General features: G+C 42.8%; 1 protein-coding gene across 2 annotated transcripts in view; it reads left to right on the forward strand.

The window, feature by feature from the left end:
• The window catches only part of CFAP54 (cilia and flagella associated protein 54), a 680590-nt gene that overhangs the window by 152603 nt on the left and 511723 nt on the right, over nt 1–16264 (forward strand). For both annotated transcript variants that reach the window (XM_075344744.1, XM_075344743.1), the window contains exons 16-18: nt 3364–3428; nt 7131–7262; nt 10715–10868. In XM_075344744.1, the coding sequence (XP_075200859.1) occupies nt 3364–3428; nt 7131–7262; nt 10715–10868 (351 nt within the window). The remainder of the gene's footprint in view (nt 1–3363; nt 3429–7130; nt 7263–10714; nt 10869–16264) is intronic.

Consider the following 16264-nt stretch of genomic DNA (forward strand, 5'->3'; position numbering starts at 1 on the left):
GTCAAATGAATGGCGCTTGAGTCCTATGTACTGTATCTAGATGTATCTAAGCTGCGTGTATACATAAGGGACTGCTGCACAAGGTCAAGCGACATAACAGTCAAATGAATGGAGCTTGAGTCCTAGATGTATCTAAGCTGCGTGTATACATAAGGGACTGCTGCAGAAGGCCAAGCGACATAACAGTCAAAAGAATGGAGCTTGAGTCCTATGTACTGTATCTAGATATATCTAAGCTGCGTGTATACAGCTTTATAATTGGCCAGGCTGTGTCTTACTCATGAAAGGTAAAATATGTGAGCATGTGTATATATATCTCTATATACTGTATCTCTTTCTCTCATATATATAAAAAAAATATATATATATATATATATATATATATATATAATATAAAAATATATATACAAAAGTATTGTGGTATTACAATTTCATCCTGAGGGGTCATCTTACACTGTCCTTGTAATTATTTTAATCAGTATGTTCAGATTTAGCCATAACTCTACTGTAGTTCTGTTTTTCATATAAATCTGTATTTAGAAATCTACGTATTCGGCTCCTTCAATTGTATACAGCGCCTAAGGAACAGTAAAGCCTGCTTTACACACTTCAATAGATCTTTCAATCCGTCGTGTAAGTTGTAAGTGACGCACATCCGGCATCGTTCGTGATGTATTTGCGTGTGAAACCTACATGCGATCGATATTGAACGAAAATACGGTGATCGGATACACGTCGTTTATTCCTCATACATTGGACGTTTGGTAGTACGAAACTAGTGAATTGTAACGTGTGACATCCCTCATACGATTTCGGTGTCTGATGCTATGTGCGCAGGTGTGCGCTCTGCACCGCAGCTTAAAAAAGGTCTGCTTCAGAGCGCAGCTGAAAAGCTGTGTTCTGAAGCGCCTCACAATGTCTGTCATGCACTAATCTCTGTCAGTCCGTCACTATCTCTGTCCCTCTCTCTCTGTCCATGTCAGTCTATCCCCCTCTCTCATATACTCACCGATCCCCGATCCCCGGCGCTGCACGGCATTCACACTGCTCCGGCGGCTTTTACTGTTTTGAAAAAGCCGGCCGCCCATTAAACAATCTCGTATTCCCTGCTTACCCCGCCCACCGGCGCCTATGATTGGTTACAGTGAGACACGCCCCCCACGCTGAGTGACAGGTGTCACACTGCACCCAATCACAGCAGCCGGTGAGCGTGTCTATACTGTGTAGTGAAATAAATAATTAAATAATTAAAAAAAACGGCGTGCGGTCCCCCCCAATTTTAAAACCAGCCAGATAAAGCCATACGGCTGAAGGCTGGTATTCTCAAGATGGGGAGCTCCACGTTATGGGGAGCCCCCCAGCCTAACAATATCAGCCAACAGCCGCCCAGAATTGCCGCATACATTATATGCGACAGTTCTGGGACTGTACCCGGCTCTTCCCGATTTGCCCTGGTGCGTTGGCAAATCGGGGTAATAAGGAGTTATTGGCAGCCCATAGCTGCCAATAAGTCCTAGATTAATCATGTCAGGCGTCTATGAGACACCTTTCATGATTAATCTGTAAATTACAGGAAAAAAACACACACACGAAAAAATCCTTTATTGGAAATAAAAAACACACACACACATTCCCTGGTTCACCACTTTAATCAGCCCCAAAAAGCCCTCCTTGTCCGGCATACTCCAGGATGCTCCAGCGTCGCATCCAGCGCTGCTGCATGGAGGTGACCGGAGCTGCAGCAGACACAGCCGCTCCGTTCACTTCCACACAGCTAATGAAGACAGCCGTGCGATCAGCTGATCTGTCACTGAGGTTACCCGCTGTCACTGGATCCAGCGGTGGATGCAGCGGTGGCCGCGGGTAACCCCAGTGACAGCTCAGCTGATCGCGCTACTCACCTCAGTTGCTGTCTGGAGCTGACCGGAGCGGCGGTGAGTAGCGCGATCAGCTGAGCTGTCACTGGGGTTAACCGCGGCCACCACTGCATCCACCGCTGGATCCAGTGACAGCGGGTAACCTCAGTGACAGCTCAGCTGATCGCACGGCTGTCTTCATTACCTGCGTGGAGGTGACCGGAGCGGCTGTGTCTGCTGCAGCTCCGGTCACCTCCATGCAGCAGCGCTGGATGCGACGCTGGAGCATCCTGGAGTACGCCGGACAAGGAGGGCTTTTTGGGGCTGATTAAAGTGGTGAACCAGGGAATGTGTGTGTGTTTTTTATTTCCAATAAAGGATTTTTTCGTGTGTGTGTTTTTTTACTGTAATTTACAGATTAATCATGGAAGGTGTCTCATAGACGTCTGACATGATTAATCTAGGACTTATTGGCAGCTATGGGCTGCCAATAACTCCTTATTACCCCAATTTGCCAACGCACCAGGGCAAATCGGGAAGAGCCGGGTACAGTCCCAGAACTGTCGCATCTAATGTATGCGGCAATTCTGGGCGGCTGTTGGCTGATATTGTTAGGCTGGGGGGCTCCCCATAACGTGGAGCTCCCCATCCTGAGAATACCAGCCTTCAGCCGTATGGCTTTATCTGGCTGGTTTTAAAATTGGGGGGGACCGCACGCCGTTTTTTTTAATTATTTAATTATTTATTTCACTACACAGTATAGACACGCCCACCGGCTGCTGTGATTGGGTGCAGTGTGACACCTGTCACTCAGCGTGGGGGGCGTGTCTCACTGTAACCAATCATAGGCGCCGGTGGGCGGGGAAAGCAGGGAATACGAGATTGTTTAATGGGCGGCCGGCTTTTTCAAAACAGTAAAAGCCGCCGGAGCAGTGTGAATGCCGTGCAGTGCCGGGGATCGGTGAGTATGAGAGAGAGGGCTGCTCAATTCAGTCACTCAGGAGTTTAGCGGTCACCGGTGAGTCTTCACTGGTGACCGCTAATCAGTACGCGACACAGACAGAGCCGCAGCATGACAATGAAGTCGGGTGAAGTTCACCCGAGTTCATTCTGACAGTGCGGCTCTGTCTGTGTCTGCTGTCATCTGCCATTCAGCTCTGCTACATGGCTGTCTGTGTCTGCTGTTAGCGGCCATGTAGCAGAGCTGAATGGCAGATGACATAGTAAAAACGCATCCCTACACATTACACACGCTTGGCAAGTCAATAAATAAAAAAAAAAGGTGCCCAATGCATATGTCACAGAACACATGATCTAAAGGATCGCACACAAAATTGACCAATTTAACATAGACTACTAACGCACGTGTGACAGCAAATGAACGACCTACGTGCAATCTCATTAGATCCCGTATGCAACCTGGGCGTGTCACATCGCATACGAGATCGCATACCTAATTGTAAGGTGTAAAGCTGGCTTAACACATACTTTTTTTTTTCTTATTTAGGCAGATCACATGAAAAACTTACTGCCGATGTTCTTACTGGCAGCGATAAACCCAGAAGTGTGAAGGTGAGCAGTGATGTCTATAGAGCACGTAAGCTAATGTTCTATACCGTGCCGGTGAGGGAAGTGCATGATTCTCCCTTTTTGGGTCAGTCTGACTTTTTTGGCATACAGTTGACATGTTGTGTAGTGCTACATATTTTTTGATGTTTGTAAGTAAAATTGTATTTGTCAACTGTATGGCAAATAAGTTATGTAATCCTTCATGTCTGAGGCAACCGCAGTGACATCTCCCAGAGAAACAAATGCTTTGACAACAATAATGATCCAAATTGGAAGCAAAGCCTCCTATTTATGTGCTTCCCATTTATCAATGTGACTGACTTGCATACTGCCTGGATTGTTACAGTAGTCAGGTCTATGGCTGATGGACAAGAAAAGGTATAACAAACATATGCTTTTTTTATTCCCTAAGAAATATGCCACTTCTGGGTTCCTGATCTGCTTAGATAGGATCCAACCTCAAAAATACAAATATTCAGAGTATCTGGCATTCTATTATCTAATAAAGATAAGGTTTAAATGTGTCATCCCAGTTACAGTGTAAAGGCCGCTTTACACGCTGCGACATCGCTCAAGCGAACTCGTTGGAGTCACGGAATTTGTGACGCACATCCGGTCGCGTTAGCGATGCCGTTGCGTGTGACACTTTTGAGCGATTTTGCATCATTGCAAAAACGTGCAAAATCGCTCATCGTCCATTCTCTAATATCGTTGCTGCAGCAGTAACGAAGTTGTTCCTCATTCCTGCGGCAGCACACATCGCTCCGTGTGACACCGCAGGAACAAGGAACCTCTCCTTACCTGCCTCCCACCCGTAATGCGGAAGGAAGGAGGTGGGCGGGATGTTACGTCCCGCTCATCTCCGCCCCTCCGCTTCAATTAGGCGGCGGATCAGTGACACAGCTGTGACGTCGCTGTGACGCTGAACGAACCGTCCCCTTAGAAAGGAGGCGTTTCGCCGGTCACAGCGACGCCGCAGGGCAGGTAAGTAGTGTGACAGGTCTGGGCGATGTTGTGCACCACGGGCAGCGATTTGCCCATGTCACACAACTGATGGGGGCGGGTACGCACGCTAGCGATATTGGTCACGATATCGCATCGTGTAAAGCGGCCTTTACAGTAGGGACGTTTCTGTATATCCGATTGTAGTGTGATTGTCCACTGTGTAATTTTGGGGGTCAACATTCTATGTTCATTAGTTTAAAAGGGTTGTCCACTACTCTTAAACACTTCTTAACAGCTAAACATACATGTATATAATGGTCACATGGCATAATAATACTATGTGACACACTGGGAGACAGTGCCAACATTGGAGGAGTGGCTCCAGTCCGTGTGGTAAGTAATGTTTTTTACAAAATGATGGAAAATTTAGCTTCTAAGAAGTATTTGTACAGTAATGGACAACCCCTTTAATCCAACTTTTAAATGGGCTGGCTACTATATGTTCAACTTTAATAGATGTATTGGGTACCTGACTTTGTATACAATTATCAATATATAAGTATTACAGATTCTCCTTCTGTTTTTGTATGTGTAGTTATCCACAGACTGCCCATTTCTTCTCACAGTGTATCACATGTGTCCATCAACCTCCTTCTGTTGAAAAAGACTTGTTTTCCCATTGGAGGACACTAAATCACATGTTTGATCACATGCTCTCCCATCATCAACCATTTTATGGACATGAGCACCAAGCAGTCTGTGAAGAAGACTATACTAATAAGTACTGGATGAGAACCTGTAATACTTGTATGTTAGAAAATGACACACAATCCTTTCCACAACACATCTGGTAAAATATATATATATATATATATATATATATATATATATATATATATATATATATATATATATATATATATATATATATATATATATATATATATATACATATATATATATAGTGGCCAACCCCTTTAAGTCCTTTGTTAATACCTGTGGAGAACCTTCCTTGTAGTTATCTGGGTTGGGTCACAATTTTCGGGAATGGATTATAACAAAGTAATAAGATATAAATAGGAAAGAACTTCTAAATCTCTGTTTTTTGGTTCTCAAAAACAAGATTCTTTTCCCTTATGAATCAACTTCTGACTTTGGCACAATAACCTCAAACCCAAACTGAACCCTAACATGCAGGAAAATGGTGTGTGGTATTTTACCTTGTGTTTGTTGTATAGGAAGTTGAAGTTTTCATCTTCAGCATTGTTTGCATCACTGTGTGTGAGGGGATAACGGGATCGGAGCTCTTAAACTGGCCCTCAGGCTAGGGGGCCCTAGCTGTCCCTGATCCTAGAGATCACCACTTCTAATGGTGAATATGTCTGAGCCGCCTTCCTTGCCCTGCTCCTGGAAACATCAAGGGAGACCGTTTGTCATCGCCGCACTTTTCACCACTCCGGAGATGAAAGTTAAATCATCCAAGTATTTATTATGAATGCAGATGTAAGTCAATGCATTCCTTGTCAGTGCTATTTTGTCCTGAAGAAAGGGGCTGTGACCTCAGAAACGCGTTGACTTACATCAGCATTCATAATAAAGACTTGGATGATTTAACTTTCGTCTCCAGAGTGGTGAAATGTGCGGCGATGACAACTGGTCTCCCTTGATGTTTCCTATCTGCCTGAATCTCAGGTGCTGCACCTATCTCCACCATTACATCTCCATCTACTGTAGGTGTTGTGACCTCTCGCAACCCCTATAGGTGAGTACATCCTTCACCTCCTCTCCTCTCGCTTACCTGGAAAGACCCTATTGCGCCCTTTCTTCCACAGGCTCTTTCTCTTTATTTGCCCTGCTCTTGGACAGCGCTGATCTAATACCCCCTGTCCACAACCCCAGTGGAGGACCGGGCCAGGAGTTGTTGAATCCACAGATATGGACAAACGGGGAAACCAAAACTCTATCACACAGCTAGCACACATGGAGATATAAGACCATACGTGATAAGGAGGAAATAAAGAGCAGGGAGGAAATAACTAAACGAGAGGATTTCCACAGTACACCAAGCAGCAAACAATAAATCACCAGCAACAGGAACACAACAGCACACAGACCCGGATTAGCAAAAGCTATAGTCGGCATGGGCCGACAGATTCGTCCATCTTAAAAAGGCGGGGAGTAACTGTGATAGGTCTCCCACAACGTGATCCAAAAGGTAACCAGCAGGCTAACAGAGATGAACTCCTGTTAATGAGCACACAGCTGGTCATCGCCTGAGCCTGATTGTGCAACTCAGAAGCACTGCTGAGTGCTGAGTTTGAGAGTCTGCAGTATGAACAGCGTGTGATGCCGCCATGTCACTCGGCAAGTTTAGAGCCAAACACCGTTTGACAGTCTATTATCAAGATAATTTTAAAACTACCGATTACGTCTGAAGTGGTTTAAATACACAAATATTTGTCTTTTTCTTTTCTTTTTTGTGAGTCCTTCATGCAGTTGGGACAAATGGCTACATTAATCTTATTGAATTGGTAATTGAACACTAGGAGCTTGATAATTTAATTTATTACATGTATCACACAGAAATTAATTTTGCAGTTCTGTTAAAGGTAAATCAATTTGTCAATTTTCAGTTGGAAGTCATAAGAAAATTTGTTAGGAAAAAAAGATGCTTTTTATTAAAAATAGGTCTTTTGTTACTTCAAAATCCAGGTAACAATGGTCTTTTTTATCCTTATGTGCATATTGTTTTTATTGTAGAACACTCCTCTGACCCAGCTGATTTTTGCATATGAAACCCTAGACAAAGCCATTAATGGATTAGCTGTTTCCTCATCAGAAAGCACGAGACGTCATGATGATGTATCAATTGTTAACCACTACATTAGAACGGTAAGACCAAAGGAGTATGCTAACTTTGTAGTCTTGTGTGTACCTTAGCAGGGCTGGATGAAAGTCAAAGTGGTTGTCCGGGATTGCTCAAAAACTAAGGGCACAATTATACAAAACCTTAAAATAAACATTATTCATGTATTCAGATCTCCACCATTCCACCATCCACCAGCTCTACTACTGTATTTGTGCCTACCACTCCTGCAACAATGACATTACGTCCATCATTCTCCGCACTGTCACAGCCAATCACTGTCCTCAGTGGCCACATTGGCCTGTTTCGCACAATACTACTGAGGCGTGTGATTGGTTGCAGCGTTTAGGAGTATAATTGTTGTGATGTCATCACTGTAGGACTGGCAGGGAGCTCCGGAATGGCAGTTTTGTTTTGTGATGCGACGTCTTCACTTCCACCAACACACGACGTTCCGTGCCCCAAGGGGTACATAAGGTTCGCTTGACGCAATGTAAAACTGACACCCCCTGTCCCCGTGGGTACAGAGGCATATGGAGGGAGACAGAGCAGGCCGTGCAACCTCCGGCGCAGCACTCAGCTTTCTCACAACCCCGACCAGCCGCCAGGACCTTTCCACTAGCCCTAGTGAAACAGAACTCTGCCAGTCCAGTACAGTAATTTGCCACCAGTGCCTCGTTAGATATAGGCCTGGTTCATTTACAGGACTATATCGGGCCAGAAACCAGCCCAGGTAACATGTAATGTTAAACCGAACTCATGGACATAAAATTCAGTAATCGAGATAAAAGAAACAACCCAAGATTAAATTATATATTTAATCACCTTAAGGGCACACTAGACAATACATTATATACAAGATGGAACTTACAGATGTTATGCAGAAGTACAGTTATAGATAAGTTATGTATTGTAAATACATTTTCCAGTTTGGGGCTCCCTCTTGTGGTCAGTGCTGGCGGTGCAGTTGATTTGTGGAATGAAATCCACATACCTGTAGAGGACTGGCAATCAGGGTCAGACTGGGACTATATAACTGAGCAGTTTTCTCCTGTTACTTGCCGGTGCTCAATGGTCTCATGTGTGTTAGGACATTCTGTAACCAGCCCTGCTCACAGCCAGAACTCCTCTCAGATAAGTGGTCTTTGTACCTCTGTTGTTTGTTTTCCACTTTCTTGTTGTTTCTTTCTGCTTAATACTAATGCTTCATCCTATTTTGTCTGTGTGGAGTTCTTGGTGGAATAGGATCATTCCCTGCTGGGAGTGTCTGTATACTTAGCTCCATGATTCTGCAAGGTATTGTGTTTGTCATGCTTGGTATTAATTCAGTCCCTCATCTATATTAGTGTTTTTGGATCCCAGTAACATTTGAGTGCTGATTCAGTGGGGGAGAGGTTGTGTGACCTCACGATTTTTCCATATCAGAAGTGCTGATATGTATTAGGCTTTGTTTACAATTACTTTGTGCTAAGTCAGTTAGAAGATGGATTTCAACGGTGCCCCGTGGATTTCATTGACTTCTAATAGGGTCTGTTGTGGTTTCCAATGTTTTGACAGCAAAAACAAAAATACTTTGATGGAACTGCTGTTGGCCTCTCCAGAGCCAATGTGAAGAGTCTCTAAAGGTGCAGTAGGTCTGTCTCTTAGCATACTTTGCACATTTAGGAGTCAGCAGTAAAAAATGTGTGGCGATAATGACCCCACTTGTTTCGACCACTCGCACAGGCTTTGTCTCAGAGACACAGGGGTCTGAGTGAAAGCTTTTTACACAAAACAGTAATTTATTCACCAAGACTGTTTGCATATTTTTTTTTTTAGATACAATGGATTGCAAACAAAAAAGTACACGATCTTGTATAGTGGATCCTGTGTATGTCATAGCACCTTACAAAATCTAGTGTACGACTGGTACCATTGGCATTCAACAGACCCTGACTGTCATGGTGGCTCAGTGGTTAGTACTGCCGTCTTGTAGCTCTAAGGTCCTGTGTTCAGATTCTAGCAAGGACAGCTTAGTCAGTTTGCTTAGTTAAAGGGTCAAAAGTAGTGACTGTGCTGTTTGGTATCATGGTGTCTACCACAATGAACATAGACTAAAGAAAGGAAAGTGGTTAGCAATATAGAATTGCAGCACTCAGGTCTTGGGTTCAAATGCAACCAAGGGCATCGTATGCAAGGAGTTTTTATATTTTCCCTGTGTTTGCGTGACTTTCCTCCGGGTTCTCTGTTTTCCTCCCACACTCCAAAAACATAGTTATAGGGAATTTAAATTGTGAGCCCCAATGGGGACAATGACTATGCTGTCTGTAAAGCTCTGTGGAATTAATGGCGCTGTATAAATAAATAAATATTATTATTATTATTATTACCCTATTGAATTATGGTGGGGTCCATGGCATTCTACCATGGAGTCTGCCGCTTTAACTGGAAGAATCTCTGCTGGTTAGTCTTCAAATCTGACAAATCCGTGACACATTTAAGTATGGGGTATATTTATCAAACTAAATGTGCCATATTTAGGGACCAGTTTTCACCTAAAAAACTGTCTTACTTTACTTGAGTCATATTTGTGATGCGTTTTACACACTTTTTACGACTTATCCAACTAGAGGGTATGTGAGCCCATGTGTCAAAATAGTACTTCAAAATTGAGGGGCATTTTTGGTACAAATGTAAAGACAGAGACCGTGATTCCAGAAGTATCACTTACTATAAAATTATTATTATTTATTATTATAGCGCCATCAATTCCATGGCGTTTTACATGTGAAAGGGGTGTACATAATAGGGACAAGTACAATAATCACAAACAATACAAGACACAGACAGGTACAGGAGGATAGATGTCCCTGCCCGTGAGGGCTCACAATCTACAAGGGATAGGTGAGGATACAGTAGGTTAGGGTAAAATCACTGTTTTATCAGCAGGAGGTTATCTATAGAGAACTAGTAAACCATCTGTATAGTCCTGCATTGTCAGGAGCTTGGTTTAATACCACCCCTACCACTGATTGGCAGCTTTCTGTGAACACTGTGCATAGTCAGAAACCTACCAGTCATGTGGGTGGAGAACTTGAAGATCTATAGCAGATAAAACAGTGATGTTATCAAAAGTGCAGTATGGAGCCCAGTAAGTGACACATCGCTGGAATCGGGGTCTCTGCCCCTATATTATGCTGGTCTCAGATGAGGGAGAAAGCACCTGGTGACAGATTCCCTTTAAAGTTATTGTAACATGGTATAGATCCAGCAATTGTCTAAATATTAGAAATTTCTACTTGATGCTCATTTCTATATGTTCTGCTGATTTTACCAGGAAGCGATGTATTATTCACATTTGTTGCTTACTGAATATTCAATGTTTTGTAAATTCTTAGTTAAGTCCTGAAGTAATGTTTGTTAGGATTATAAACTAATTAAAACAAAGCAACACAAATGAATACTAATCCATTCTGTATATGTTTGCGCTTTCTGTTAGCTGGGTGCAAAGAGACAGCGTGTAGAAGACACACTTAAAGCCCCGAACTGTTCTTCCAAGCCCCTCGTAAATAATGTGACGATGATGGATTTGCAGCTCGAGCTAATTGTAGCCCAGCATCGGGTGTCAATCAAAATCCTCCGTCAAGAAAAAGGTAGGAGATTTGCTTGTGCTAGATCTGTCTAAGATACAGAGCTGCTATGACAGTGCATCTCACCATGTAATAAAGCCCATTAGCAGAATAATGGCATTGATACAACTGAAGAAAAGAAGCAAATCATGTCAATTTCAGGCATCGTCTTCAGCAAAATGCGAGAAGTGACAAAGACTGCTATCATTTACTTACAAACAGTGAATATTGTTTTGTACGCTATTCACTAGTTCTAGTAGGTGTTCTACTACTGTGTTCTACTAGTAGGTGTTGTCATTTTCTAATGTATAGTGAAAAAAGAGCAATTGTGATGTCACTTTGTATTTACCATTGGGTTATTGGGTCAACGCTTTACTTGCGATCCTAACTTTTTAACCCCTACATCTATATTTCTTAAAAAAATAAATGTTAGATTTCTTTTAAATATCCTTATATTACACTAACTATAAAATGAAACCATTAAAGCAACCTTGATGTCCCATCGCACTATTAGGGGTACTTATCACAGCTGCGATGTCGGTGGGGTCAAATCGAAAGTGACGCACATCCGGCGTCGTTGTCGACATCGGAGTATGTGAATCGTTTTTAATATGATTAACGAGCGGAAAAGTGTCGAAATTGTATGATCGGTGTAGTGTCGGGCATTTCCATAATATCGCTGCAGCGACAGGTATGATGTTGTTCCTCGTTCCTGCGGCAGCACACATCGATGTGTATGAAGCCGCAGGAGCAAGGAACATCTCCTACCTGCGTCCTGGCTGCAATGAGGAAGGAAGGAGGTGGGCGGGATGTTTTCGTCCCGCTCATCTCCGCCCCTCCGCTCCTATTGGCCGCCTGCTGTGTGACGACGCTGTGACGCCGCACGACCCGCCCCCTTAGGAAGGAGGTGGTTCGCCGGCCAGAGCGACGTCGCAGGGCAGGTGAGTGCATGTGAAGCTGCCGCAGCGATAATATTCGCTACGGCAGCTATCACAAGATATCGCTGCTGCGACGGGGGCGGGGAATATCGCGCTCGGCATCGCTACAATCGGCTTGCGATGTCGTAGTGTGCAAAGTACCCCTTAGGTTCATGTAGCTACAGGCACCAGTTTTCAAAGAAGAAAAAACAAGATAGCCAGCATTAAATGGGCACTACAGCACTAAAAATTCCAAACTGTACTTATTATTAAAATTTGAGATTTTTGGCAAAAAAACAAATGCAATTTCTTGAGCTACCCCGCCACGTCACGGCAAATCTCTTTGGGGCAGTCCTTCTCTAACTTGGTGGCTGTTCACATTCAGCCATCAAGCCCTGTCCACAGGCTATTTACTTCATGCAGAATTTGCTTGGACCTGTCCCGCCCACAGCCGTGACTCAGCCATGACAGTCATTGGTATGGGATTGAAAAGCACCAGGTAAGTGCTGCTATAAACAGTTCTATTTTTTTTTATATGTGAGGGGCATCTGGCAAATTTTATATAAAAATATTTTAGTGTAGGACTGCCCCAAAGAGATTTTCCGTGACGTGGCGGGTAGCTCAAGAAATTGCTAATTTTTTGCCAAAAATCTCAAATTTTAATAATAAGTACAGTTGGAATTTTTAGTGCAGTAGTGCACATTTAGTGCTGGCTTTCTTGGGGTTTTTTTTGCACCAATTTTCAAAGTTTTAACAAAATCAGTTCAAGGTGTTCAAAATGCTTACCTGATGAGGTAGGTTCACTAATATATAGGTCAGGTTAAGCAATACAGACCGGATGTTTTGATGTAGCACAGTTGGATAGGCCGTACAACATGGCGAACAGCAGAGTTGAATCAGCTACCTGATACCTACAGTGACATGGTATAGCGGATGAACAGGTACCATGATGGAGAGCCAAATGTGCAGACAGCACACAGAAACAACAGAAGTGAGTTGGCAGACAGGTGCCTGTGGGAACTGAAGGCACTGGCAGCACCCAGAGATAGCGGAGATGACTTGGCAGTCAGGCATCTTGAAGAGTGTGTAAGTAGCACCCAAGAAAACTAGAGCTGAGTGGGCAGTGGGCAGAGAACTATTGGTCAGGGGTCACACTTTGCAGTGGAGCCCTGCCATAGCAGAGCTGGGTTGGTCATGTGGAAGAAATATAGTCCTAGAATCATAGTAGTCACCTTGGTCACCACACTATTTGAATACTCAGGTGGCATGCAGCCACCTGAGCCAGACTTAAAAGGCCTGAGATGATGACATCAGAGGTGTTCTCCTAGTTACAATGGTATCCAGTAGTAGGACAGAGGGAGCCGGACGCCAGGGACATCTCATTGATGCAAGCATAGGTTTACTCAATGATGTCTTTTTATGGTGGATTATCAATGTGTTCCCATGGTGGTATATTACATAATATTGGGATTAAATAAGCAAAATACTAATTGAGCTTCCCTTCTCCTACGGCTCTTCATCCAGTTGCAGGAGTGGGAGAGCACACACTGTGGAGTGACTTCTCCAAAATTGTCCACATGTTCCCTCTACTCTAATGCCCCTAAATAATATTCTGAGTGGCTAATTGCCTCCAAGAGTCACCTAATTAGAAAATCAAGTCTACTTGTGTATAATTTATTCTTAGTATAATTACAGCTGTACACTATGTAAGATAAAAGCTCTCACAGGAGAATGAAAGCAGATAGTTAAAGCAAGTCAATTGCAAACTTGCTTATTTTAATGTTCCCTAGCTAAAGCAATATAATAACAGGATAATACATTTTTATATCTTGTTTTATGTCTATTTTTTTTGTTATTTACGTTATAAAAGTAACAAATTTCAAGGGGGTTGAGAATGAGAGGTTTTTAGGCTCTGTTCACACTAGAAAAAGGATTTTTCTCAAGAAATTTTTTGAGGGTCTGAAAGATTAGCGCACTTGCGTTTAAAAAAACACACCGAAAAACGCATGCGTTTTTACCGCGTCTTTGATGAGTTTTTTCGGCAGGTTGGTCCCTGCGCTTTTTTTTACCATTATCTATGGCAAAAAATGCAGGTACCTTCAGAAAAGAAGTGACATGCTCATTCTTTTTCTCAAGAAATTCTGCAGAATGAATGTTCTTGAGAAAAAAAATGGAGTGTGCGCACAGCTATTTTTTTTTTCCATAGGTTTTGCTGGGGAATGTCTGCAGAAAGGTTACAACCATTTTCTCAAGAAATTTCTGCAGCAAAAACGCAAAAAAAATGCGGGTAAAAAATGCAGTGTGCGCACAGGGCCTTAATGACATTTTTGCACTGCGTTTATCTTGGAATTTTAAAAAAATCTTTGAAACAGCAGATTTGTTCTTTTCCTGTCTCCAGATAGTCAAAGCCAAGCTATTTTGGAGTCGGTATATATGGTCTATATGTACTTCTTTAATGGCCAAACATTAAATTCATTCACAGGCCTCTTTAACTCCATCTATCCAATATTCATGTTGATTTATTATTTTGCTGTATTGAATAGCACAGTAGACTTCTCTATGTTATACAGATAGACCCACTAAGTAAGAAAGAATATACCGCAAAGTATACATTTTTTTTTACAAAAAAGCACTTTATATTATTATTATTAATTACTATAGCGCTATTTATTCCATGGCGCTTTACAAGTGAAAGAGGGTATACGTACAACAATCATTAACAGTACAAGACAGACTGGTATAGGAGGAGAGAGGACCCTGCCCGCGAGGGCTCACAGTCTACAGGGAATGGGCGAAGATACAATAGGTGAGGTCAGGGCAGGTTTCCCAGTGGTGTACTGGACTGAGGGCTATTGTAGGTTGTAGGCTTGTCGGAAGAGTTGGGTCTTCAGGTTCCTCTTGAAGCTTTCCACGGTAGGGGAGAGTCTGATATGCTGGGGTATAGCATTCCAGAGTATGGGGGAGGCACGGGAGAAATCTTGTATGAAAGTCGAATAACTTTTTAAATATTATCTAAATAAAATCAATCTGTCATTTTTGATATGTAATCTTAAAGCACCATGTTGTAATGGAAGAGACTCTTAAGGCTACTTTACACGCTGCGATATCGGTCCCGATATCGCTAGCGTGGGTACCCGCCCCCATCTGTTGCGCGACACGGGCAAATCGCTGCCCGTGCCGCACAACATCGCCCAGATCCGTCACACATACTTACTTGCCCGGCGACGTCGCTGTGACCGGCGAACCGCCTCCTTTCTAAGGGGGCGGTCCGTGTGGCGTCACAGCGACGTCACTGAGCGGCCGCCCAATAGCAGCAGAGGGGCGGAGCTGAGTGGGACGTAGCATCTCGCCCACCTCCTTTCTTCCGCATAGCGGCCGGGAGGCAGGTAAGGAGAGCTTCCTCGTTCCTGCGGCGTCACACATAGCGATGTGTGCTGCCGCAGGAGCGACGAACTACATCGTTACTGCTGCAGTAATGATAATCAAGAATGGACCCCCATGTCACCGATGAGCGATTTTGCACGTTTTTGCAACGATGCAAAATCGCTCATCGGTGTCACACGCAGCAACATCGCTAATGCGGCCGGATGTGCGTCACAAATTCCGTGACCCCAACGACTCCGCATTAGCGATGTCGCAGCGTGTAAAGCCCCCTTTACTCCAGTGATGTGTCACTTACTAGGCTGTATTTTGTAATTTCAATATAATTAGTGTTTTATAACTATAAAAATAAAAATTAACAAGGGATCACCTAAAATTATTAATGTTTATTGTACACGGAAACAAAGACAATATTAAAAACACTTAAAAAGCCAAATGGCTATTGATCACAAAAAATCATAATAGAGTTTAATTGTGTCCTATCACGCAATGACATGGTTAACCAATAGCAAAACAAATTGGTAAAAACACTTAAATAAAGTGCTTGGTGTTGGATATTAGAAAACAATAGTAATAATATGCAAAAGTAATAGTAATAGAGACAAATCTTATTCAATAAGGATTAATTAAGAGGCAAGTACATACAGTAAATTAATACAATGTGTAGATGGGCAATATATGTAACATAGGGTGTGAATAAAAATGACCTAACCCTGATAGACATAATGGATAGTATGCAAATAAAGAATATATATCACGAGGGAATATATGATAAAAAATGATTTATCCCCGATAGACATAATAACCAACCCACCAACCCAATAATATTCTAATAGTGCAAGTGAAAAAACAACATACCGTATTTTTCGCTTTATAAGACGCACCTGATTATAAGACGCACCCCCAAATTTGGTGAAGGAAAAGAGAATTTTTTTTAAATGTTAAGTGGGGTCCGTCTTATAATGCCAGTGTCCATTTAACAAATCATAAAGGGTATATGGCCTTCATAGCCCCCCATCCTAAAATTAGCCCCCTTAATCTGGATATGGCCCCCTTATATTGAATATAGTCTCCTTGTGCTGGCACACGTCTCCCAGTGATGCCACGTGTCCACCATTGATG

The sequence above is a fragment of the Anomaloglossus baeobatrachus genome, chromosome 4 (assembly GCF_048569485.1).
Source record: "Anomaloglossus baeobatrachus isolate aAnoBae1 chromosome 4, aAnoBae1.hap1, whole genome shotgun sequence".
Taxonomy (NCBI): Eukaryota; Metazoa; Chordata; class Amphibia; order Anura; family Aromobatidae; genus Anomaloglossus; species Anomaloglossus baeobatrachus.